This window comes from Pelodiscus sinensis, chromosome 22 (genome assembly GCF_052426305.1).
Source record: "Pelodiscus sinensis isolate ZL-2025 chromosome 22, ASM5242630v1, whole genome shotgun sequence".
Taxonomy (NCBI): Eukaryota; Metazoa; Chordata; order Testudines; family Trionychidae; genus Pelodiscus; species Pelodiscus sinensis.
In genome coordinates this window covers 26,828,079-26,838,226 of record NC_143073.1, presented here as the reverse complement: position 1 = coordinate 26,838,226, position 10,148 = coordinate 26,828,079, and the positions used below count along the sequence as shown (strand labels likewise).

General features: G+C 62.2%; 1 protein-coding gene across 1 annotated transcript; it reads right to left on the bottom strand.

The window, feature by feature from the left end:
• Positions 1–507: 507 nt before the first annotated feature.
• DEDD2 (death effector domain containing 2) lies at positions 508–9,734 on the bottom strand. Its single transcript, XM_006127888.5, has 6 exons — positions 9,578–9,734; positions 6,834–7,491; positions 6,596–6,706; positions 6,100–6,231; positions 1,427–1,819; positions 508–1,193 (listed from the first exon to the last, which is right to left on the bottom strand). The coding sequence occupies exons 2-5, from the start codon at positions 7,300–7,302 to the stop codon at positions 1,452–1,454; spliced, it is 1,080 nt and encodes a 359-aa protein (XP_006127950.2). The 5' UTR covers positions 7,303–7,491; positions 9,578–9,734; the 3' UTR covers positions 508–1,193; positions 1,427–1,451.
• Between the last annotated feature and the right edge of the window lie 414 nt (positions 9,735–10,148).

The window sequence follows — 10,148 nt, the reverse complement described above, 5'->3', positions numbered from 1 at the left end:
GGGGGACTCAGGGTAGAGCACAGCAGGGGCCATGTACGAGGCCCTGCCCCACCCCAGGGAGAGCTGATGGCAGCGTTTCCTCAGGCTGGCCAGGCCCAGTGCTCTCCCCACGGCTGCCGGGAGAGGGAGGGGAGAAGAGCCGGGCCCAGCCGGCGCTGGAGAGAGGACAGGGGAGCCAGGCCCAGTGCTCTCCCCACGGCTGCCGGGAGAGGGAGGGGAGAAGAGCCGGGCCCAGCCGGCGCTGGAGAGAGGACAGGGGAGCCAGGCCCAGTGCTCTCCCCAAGGCTGCCGGGGGAGGGAGGGGAGAAGAGCCGGGCCCAGCCGGCGCTGGAGAGAGGACAGGGGAGCCAGGCCCAGTGCTCTCCCCAAGGCTGCCGGGGGAGGGAGGGGAGAAGAGCCGGGCCCAGCCGGCGCTGGAGAGAGGACAGGGGAGCCAGGCCCGTGTCCCCCCCCAGCCCTGGGGCTCTGTGCAGCCGCCGAGGAACACGCTCACTTCCAGGGCAGGAGTTTCCTCTACAAATCTGCTTTTATTGATTTTTCCCATCTGCTGATACAAGAGGCTGCAAAACCACCTGTCAAAAGGACCAGGCGGGGGAGGGATTCTGGGGTGGGGGGGAGGGTGGTTTTTTTTTGTTTTTTTTTGTTTTTTTTACTTAAAAAAATAGCATCTTTTTAAATACTACACTGGGCAGCTTCCCTCGCCCACTCCCCAGCTGCAGCAGGCACACTCCTGCAGCCACTGCCCACGCCTCGCCCCCCCCGACAGTATGTACAAGTCACCCGAGCACAGGCACGCATCCCTAAGAGGGACACAGGCCCCTGCTGTGCGGCCCCCACGCTCCCCAGCCTTTGCCAAAATGGCAGCAGGAGGAAAAGGAGGTTTGTCCCCTAAAAATGAAGATCACGGCTCCTTGTGGCTGTGCTCTGGCCGGGGAAGCCAGCCCTGCCACCACGCCCTGCGCATCTGGAGTTGCTTGTCCTGCCTCCGTGCCAACGCAGGAGGGGCGTCAGTGAGTCCCGTGCTCGATCCAACCCTGGCCGAGGGCTCCCGGAGCCGGCTGGCCCGGCCCAGTCAGAGGCCTGGAGGTGCACTCTGCTGGGTTTGCCCCGTGGCAGCACCAAGGGGGTCAGGCTGTTCGAGAGTCAATGTCCCAAATGGGCGTGCTCCAGGGGCCAAGAGACACTACGGAGACCTGGGAGAGAAAAAAGGGAGGGTAAGTGCTAGGAAGGTGGGGGAGGGTTTGCCTCCCCATGGAGATGGCAGAGGGACCCCCAATTTTCCAGTAGGCCTCCCTCCCCCACCTTGGGTGGCTTCCTGTTAGTACCTAGGAGGAGCTGGAGTGGCTAGCACCCAGGGTCAGATGGGGCTGGCAGTGACAGCAAAGAGGCGGGTTAACACCTAGCAGGGAGGGGGGTAGCTACATACCCAGACCAAGCTCTCCAGAGGCCAGTCACTGGGGGCCCAGGCTCTCCAGCAGCAGCCGGCGCCCCTCCTCGTAGTCATCCTCATCCACGTTGACCAGCAGGCGGATGGCCTCCTGCCCCACGGCGTCCTTGAGCGACTCTGTGAGGAAGACGCCCTTGAGGGCCTCCAGCAGCGAGCCGTTCATGTAGTCGCTCCAGAAGGCGTCCAGGTAAGAGAGCTCTGAGAACTTGATGTCGCAGATGATGGAGCCCAGGTCACGGGACTTGAGGATGGTGTTGGACTGGCCGAAGATGTCGAACTGGCGCTCCAGGCGGTGCTGCTTGTTGGACAGCACGTTCTGGCGCAGGACCGGCTCGTGCTGGCAGAACTCGGCACGCACCCGCAGCCGGATGTCTGGGGGAAGAGCGACAGAGAAACACAGAGGGGAGGGAAGAAGACAAACGAGGCGTTAGAGCGAGAGGGCACAGGCCAGCGGCACACAGAGACCGCGCGCTCATGCAGTGTGACGCTGGGGGGAGGGCGGCTCTGAACAGACCATGGGGCTGGCCCACGAAGGGCTCTGGACCCCCTCCCTAGAGCCTCCTCTTGGCACAGGGCTACAGCCAAGCCTTGCCAAATGTCCTGTACCCCTGCCAGCTCAGACCCAGAGCCCCAGCTAGCCAAGACCCTCTAGAGCAGCTGTGGGCATGCCTCAGCTCAGCCCCCCCCCCTCAAGAGCCCACAGGGCAGCCCCTCGGCACCTCTCTCCTTCAATCCCCCATCTCTAATACACAGCCAATCCATGGGCCGTACCCTAGTGGAAGATCAGCGCCCCACTGCTGACTGTCTCCACAGCTAGCGCTGCTGGTCAGAGCTGCTTTTCTGGCCCCCCTTCCCCCAGATTTGGCGGGGTTTGGCTGTAGCCATGCAGCCAGGAAGAGGTGGGGTTTAGTTTTGGATCAGCCGCCTGTTAGGCCACAATTGAAAGGGGGTCAAAGGGGAAGTACAATGGCTACAGAGCAAGATACAGTCAAATAGAGAACCTGAGAGGCAGGTGGGTGTTACATACGCTCTACAAGGCCGTCTGCTTAATGGCTCTCTCTTGTGGTCCTCACCTGTAGAAGCATTAACTCAGAGTGCAGTCACAGCCCCGGCCGGAGCCCGTGCCCCCCAGAACCAAACCATTCAGCTGAGGCTCCAAGGCCCGCCCCACCTTCCACAGAGGGAGCAGCCTGAAGTCACCCCAGTCTGGTGGCGGTGGGCTCGGACGGGCGTGCCAAGAAAGGAGCCCGTTTTGGCCCCGAGTGGATGTGGCGCCCTTCTCACCCATTAGGGCTGTGGCCTGCCTGGGATAAGCTGTAACCGGGGTGAGACCCAGACTAGGGTAGGGGGAGGAAGTCACAGGGTGCTCTGGCAACAATCCAAGCCCTTAAGTCTCCTGCTCACCCCCCCAGATGCCAGTGACACACAGAGCAGCCGCCAGCTTCCTTCCTTTGTACTGGCACCACACACAGCAAAACCCATTGTGCCTAGGGCCCCAAATCCAGTCACAGCATGGGGAGCTGCCCTGGATGGCCTGAACACACTAGGATCCTGCTCCCTCCTCAGAAGGGATGGCAGGGCAGGACTGGACTGGACTGGGAGCACCTCCTCCCCCAGGACGGAGAGATGGGGCCCTGAGCAGCTGCTGAGGTTACAGACATGTGGAGGCCCAAACGGGATGTGGGCGAGGCGTGCCCAGTCCCACTATTACCAGCAGCCGGGAAAGCCATGGGGAGCACAAACAAGCAGTTCAGTGCTGCTCCCCATACGCCATCCCGAGGGTCGGGGGTGAGCTGAGCCCATTGGCCGGAACGACCAGCTGAGCGGGGTTTGGCCACATTCCCTCCACTCTGGGTTGGTGAGCTAGTCTCAGACCAGCGCAGAGCCTGCTACAGACACAGACCCAGGCCCCACCAGCGCCCATAGGCCCAGTCCCTCCCAGGTGCAAGGGCACTGCGCTCAGAAGTGAGGTTGGATTTTACCAGAGCCTGCTTGCATGGACCAATACTTAATGCTTTTCTGGGCGGCTGATCTCAACTGTGGACCGAGAGAAACAGGGTTCAAAGTTTTTAAGCACATGGTAACAGCAAGAAATCACTCTGGGCATCCATACAGCAAAGAACCTCAGCTGTGGGGTGAGAGCCAGCTGTTGACTGATGGACGGACTTCAGGCCGTGGGGTTGAGATGCCCCCCTCAGCAAACTGGGGAGCACATGGACTTTCCCCCTTGTCTGGCAAGAGCATGTGGGAGCCAGTGACACAGCAGGGGCCGGCTGTTAGCCAGGCTGTGCAGAGTGGTGGCTGGGGGCGCATGAGCTGGGCAGCTGGCAGGAAGGTACCAGATTCCAAGCTTGTTCCAATGGCTCTAGCAATGACCAGCAGCATGGGGTGGAGGCCATCTGAGATATGAACCACCAGCTGCCTGCTCCTGGATGGAGCACACTGGGGTTTGGGGGCTACTCTGTCCATCCCATTCTCCCTGGCACCCCAGCATGCGAGCTGGCATGCAGCAACCAATCCCATCAGACCCTGCTGGGGATCTGTGGCATCGTGCAGTGCCCTGTGCAGCAGCTGGCCCCTCTTGGCAGGGACGCAGGAGCTGTCCCGTAGGGTGGTGAGCTCAGCACGGCAGAGCTCTCTGAATAAGCATGCATGTGGGGTAGCCTGTCTGGGCCCTGCAGGGGAGCTCTAGAGCACACATTCAAAACAGGATGGGTTTCACCAACACCTGCCGGCGAGATTGGGAGCGCTGGAGTCAGTTACCTTTGCGAGACAGTTCTGAGTAGCTTGCATTAGAGACACAGGGTCTCTTTACCATCAACTTTTGCTTAGTAACCTGGAATTTAAACGGTGGATTGAGAGAGAATTGGCAGAAATCAAGCAGCAGCAGCAACAAAAAAATTGTGATACCAAGGAAAATCAGTGTGGTTGCCAGGCCCTAGCCTGGAAGGAAGAATGGAGCGCAGCGCCTCCTGCGGCTCAGGAAAGTTACAAATGCAGAGCTGCCGTCTGGGCCTCGCCAGCGGGCCTGGGATTCGTGCCCCCAAGAAGCAAGGTAACATTATCAAACAGACAGGCAACAATCTAGTGTGGAAGGGAGCTTACGGTCCGATCCGTGCACCTACCCGCCGGATGGCTTAGCTGCACCGTGAAGTTGCAGTTTTGACACTCATTGAATTATTTTTGAACCTTCTTCGTTAGAACCCATGGCCTGCAAATTGGTCAAACGGGAAGAGAGCGTTTTTGTGCAGTTTGCTTTTCCGGTCATTCGCATCGCACTGACACAAGATAACAGGACAAGAGCGGTGGTGACGCAGGCGCTCGGCACCTGGCTGGCTGAGCCAGGTTCTAGGGTTATATGCTGGTCTTGGAGATAGAAATCCAGGCCACCATCTTGGAATTGAACTGGCTACCCCCATGAAGGCAACAGCTGAGGGCTGACAAGAGTTAGGTGGGTATTTGGGAGCGGTCATGTGCCAGACCAGAGTCCTAGAATCGGAGGCCCAACACGATCACTCCACTACTTAGTCTACCCTCAGGACGGGTCTGACCCCCAAAGGCCACCCATATGGCTAGAAGCCACCCCTGCTAGTGGGGCGGGGTGGGGCTCCCCTAGACAGGAGGGAGCTCGGCGAGCCCAGAGCTGAATACTACTGAGCCATGGCACCGACAGTGCTTCCCGCTGTATGTCTCAAAGCGGTTCACCAGAGGAAAGAGCCACAGAACGGCAGCACGACTTGCCTAATTCCCCAGCACGGCACCAGCTGAGCAGGCCTAGAGCCCAGAAGTTCAGTAGCACTTGGGCCTGGCACTTTGCACACACAAGTGCTGCAGGAGCCAACCTCCCTGGCCTTTCTGCTGCTAGTCTACAGGCACATCGGAGGAGTAAGTTTCTGATGAGGCAGACTCCACTCTGCATGGTGATGGAAGGCAAAGCTGAACCTTGTGTCCCCCAAGTGACCACAAAGCACAGCCCCAGCAGCCAGGGTGCCATGGGCAGGACTTGAAAGAATAAGCATGAAGAGCACCCCAACAACTGTCCTGCAGCAGCCCCCCACACTAGTGCTAAAGACAGATCTGGAATCGAGGCTGGTTTGGGATTAGAATTCCAGCAGCAGGAATAGTTTTTGCTCAGTATTTGTCCCCAATAAATTCTCTGCTCCTTCCTCCAAGTCTGCATTGGCCTGGGGATTAGCTAGCGCGCCCCGGCTCAGCACCTAGACCAGCATATAACGGGGCAGAAGTCAGGCCCCGCCCAGGCCAGCGCCTGGCACATCAGACATTTCCTCCCGCCCTCTCGTGGGGTGTAGCCATTTGGACAGTTAGAACCATGAGAGAAGAAACAGAGTGGGATGGCCAAGGGGACAGGACCCACAGGCTCGTAGGATGGGCCAAGGCTCCCTGCTCCCCCACCCCAGAAAGCTGTTGCGGCACCCCCCTGGACACACAGCACCCCTTTTAAGGTCACTGATTCAGAAGGAGACTGCACTTTGCTTAGAGACTCAGACCAGTGTCCCTGCTCCACCCCAGCTGAGGAGAGAGCAGGAGGCACCCATCAATACCCCACCAGGAACCGGAACCTTTCCATGGCGTGGTTCAAGAGTTGGGGGGTGGGGGAGAGGACCCTGGCCATGTGCCAGTCAGACACCTACCACAGGTCACTTTGGTGGGGGATGGGGGCTCCTGCTTGAGGGTAGCGACTGTCTTGGCCCCACGCCGCCTACCAAGGGCATTGGCCCGTGCCCTGCCTCTGCTCACCCGCTTCCTCTTGCTGGAGTTGGAGCCTAGGGAAAAGAAAAACAGTAGGAACCTTGCAAAACACAGAGCAAGGACTTGGAGCAGAGCTCTGAAAAGGGAGCAGGGTTTCAAGGCTAGAGAAGTGACACCAGCAGCCAGAACCTCTGAATTCTACTCCAATACTGGGAGAAGAGAAGGATTTAGAACCACCTCCCACACCTCAAGGGGCAGGCACAGAATTTTCCACCCCCACATGCCATGGTGGAGACTTCCAAAGAGCTGAGGCCTCCTTAGATGGTGCAGACCTTAAAGAGAGGCCAATAGCTCTAATGATTCCTAACTAGACGGAAGGGGAAGGGGCCAGTGCCGATAGAGTGGTATGTTCCCCCTGCCCCCGCCATGCCACTGTACCTGTTTCCCACTGATCGGGCTGGGCCTCTGCAGAGGCTGAGCCGAGACAACTATCCACCTGCCGGTCGGAAGCTGTCACAGATGGGCCGTAGGTATATCTCTCAGGAGACACTACGGAAGAGAAGAAAGGTGAGTTCCCTTGGGACAGCACCACCAGGGACAAGCACCCCTCAGACTTCTCCACCCTCCCAAGCCCAACCTGGAGTCAACCCCCCCAGGCCCCCCAAAGCCCTGGTACCTGTTCGCTGCCTCTTCAAAGTGACGTAGGGCAACAGGTCATGCCTGGTCAGCAACCGCAGGAGCTGCAAGAGCTGCAGGAAATTGGTCTCGTCGCATCTCCCCCTCCTTTCTAGCTCCAGCAGCAGCTCCACCCCATTCCTGGGCTGGTGCCGCTCAGCCACCACCTCTAGGCTCCCGGCTGCCTCCACTGGAGCTCGCCTGTGCTGGTTCCTCCTTTGCCAGCTCTCTAAAAGAGGTGAGGGGGTCTCTGCTCCACTCTCCTCTGCCACAGCCCACAGCCCAGGGTCCAGGGGATGGGTCCAGGGCTGGGTCTCATCAAGGAGAAAGGAAAGCACAGCCACATCATTCTCAGTCAGCTGGGAGCCGATCACCTCAAACATGCGGTGTAAGGACACCATGCCGTAGTACTCCAAGCACTCCTCCTCCTCCCAGCTTTGGGAAACAACCGGGCGCTTCATTTCAGCCATTCCAGGTCACACGCCCGCAAATCAGCTCTGGCTTTGGGCAGTGCAGTGAATAGGAGGTGCTTTGGGGTAGGTGACTGGGAGGAGACTTGGGGTCTAACACGTTTTAGGGCTGAATGGAGAATGTGTAAGGACTCCTACACCACGAGATCTCTCTGGGCACTCGCTAAGGCACTTGCGTCTGAACAGCGTCTGCAAAAGGACAGGACAAGACCGTCAGTTGGAGCAGGAGCACTTTGGTGTAGTCGAGTGGGACAAGAAAAGCCCAGGAGTCACATGCCACCAGAATCCACTGTCAGGTCAGACAGTGGCAGGAGTGACTCTGCACAGCGCTGGGAAAAGGGAGCCAGGGCCCTTGTGCTCCCTTCCTAGTCCTGCATTTGTAAGTGATGGGTTGCAATTCTGTCATGAACTTTGGAATCCTGATGCCCTGCTCCTCGCCCAGAACCCAGGCATCTTGGCTCCCAGCGCCTCACCCTAACCTCTAGCCTTCGCACCCCTCCCCAAGCTGGGGCCAGATTCTAGGAGCCCCACCCCTGGCTCGCAGCACCACTCCCCTTGCTGCATTGGACTGTGAGCCTGTGCAGTAAAACCCGATTTCATGGCTGAGCAACAACATGGTGGCTCCCTGCGCAGGTGTCCTGGAGCAAAGGCACCACAAGGTGGCAGCAACCAGATGACTGGAACAAACAACAAGACCTGCCAGCACAGCTGGGTGCCTCAGATCTCCCCCAGCCCTTCTCCCCCACAGGAACAGGACTTTGCCCTCCCACCCCCAGCCTGTATCACTTCCCCACGCACAGCCCATGCCTTGCCCCCCAGGCTACAGGCCTCCTCACAGCGAGGATGTTCCTTCCGCACCAGCCCTGACCACAGCCCACCGTGCACCCAGCTAGAACAACCCCCATGGGCAACTATGGACCCCCCCCCCCTCTCTGCTGGTACCACCCCTCCCCCCATGGGCAACTACAGCCTCACCCTGCCCTCCACCACCCCCTCACCCTTCCCCACAGGGAGCCACCTCACCCTGCCCTCCACAGCCCCTCCTGTGCTACTCCTTCCCCCACAGGCAACTACAGCCTCACCCTGCCCTCCCCCGCCCCCCATACCCCTCTCCCACAGGTAACCACGGCCTCACCCTGCCACCCCCATGGGCAACCACAACCTCACCCTGCCCTCCGCCACCGCCCCCCCACAGGGAGCCACCTCACCCTGCCCTCCACAGCCCCTCCGTGCCACCCTCCCCCACGGGCAACCGCAGCCTCCCCCCCATACCACCCCTCCCCCACGGTAAAACACAGCCTCCCCTGCCCCCCCGTACCACCCCTCCCCCACGGGCAACCGCAGCCTCCCCCTGCCCCCCCGTACCGCCCCTCCCCCACGGGCAACCGCAGCCTCCCCCTGCCCCCCCCCGAACCGCCCCTCCCCCACGGGCACCCGCAGCCTCCCCCTGCCCCCCCTGTACCGCCCCTCCCCCACGGGCACCCGCAGCCTCCCCCTGCCCCCCCCCGTACCGCCCCTCCCCCCCACGGGCACCCGCAGCCTCCCCTGCCCCCCCCCCCGTACCGCCCCTCCCCCACGGGCACCCGCAGCCTCCCCCTGCCCCCCCCCCTTACCGCCCCTCCCCCACGGGCACCCGCAGCCTCCCCCTGCCCCCCCCGTACCGCCCCTCCCCCACGGGCACCCGCAGCCTCCCCCTGCCCCCCGTACCGCCCCTCCCCCACGGGCACCCGCAGCCTCCCCCTGCCCCCCCCATACCGCCCCTCCCCCACGGGCACCCGCAGCCTCCCCCTGCCCCCCCCATACCGCCCCTCCCCCCACGGGCACCCGCAGCCTCCCCCTGCCCCCCCCGTACCGCCCCTCCCCCCACGGGCACCCGCAGCCTCCCCCTGCCCCCCCCGTACCGCCCCTCCCCCCACGGGCAACCGCAGCCTCCCCCTGCCCCCCCCGTACCGCCCCTCCCCCCACGGGCACCCGCAGCCTCCCCCTGCCCCCCCCGTACCGCCCCTCCCCCCACGGGCACCCGCAGCCTCCCCCTGCCCCCCCCGTACCGCCCCTCCCCCCACGGGCACCCGCAGCCTCCCCCTGCCCCCCCCGTACCGCCCCTCCCCCCACGGGCACCCGCAGCCTCCCCCTGCCCCCCCCGTACCACCCCTCCCCCACGGGCAACCGCAGCCTCCCCCTGCCCCCCCTGTACCGCCCCTCCCCCCACGGTAGCCAGCCCTGCCCCGCCCCCCGCCGGTCCGACTCCCCCCACAACTCGGCCCGCCCGTCTCACCCAGCTCTCGCCGCCTCAGCCGCCGCTTGGTTTCTTCTGGCACCTTCGATCCCTCTGCGCATGCGCGTCCTGCGCCTCCCAGCAACTGCCGCCCGCGACCCCGCCCTGCGCATGCGTCTCCACATCCGGTCCCGCCCTGTCCCTGCTCCCAGCGCATGTGTCGAAACCGCCCCGCGCATGGGGCGCACGCGCCGCTCTCGGCGTCTCCCTTCGCGCATGCGCACACTGCCCCATCGGTGTAAATAACTGCCCACCGATCGTAAGCTTTCCCACTGACCCCTCCCCCATCGCGCCCGGCACGCGGACGTTCGCTCTGTGTCCACGTGACCCACGTGTGCGGGCGGGACTGACTAGCCCTGGGTGTCACGCCTGGCGCATGCGCAGGGCCAAGACCTGGGAAGAGGACGGTTTAAGGCGAGGCAGCTACGCTGCTAACGGAAGGGGGCGGCAGCGCAGCCGGCGTGCGCTGGGGAGGCTAATGGGCAGCTGCGCTGCTCGCGTAAAGGGGCGGTCGCAATGGATGGGGGCGGGGCGGCTACGCTATTGACGTAGTAGATTAAAACCTGTCAGT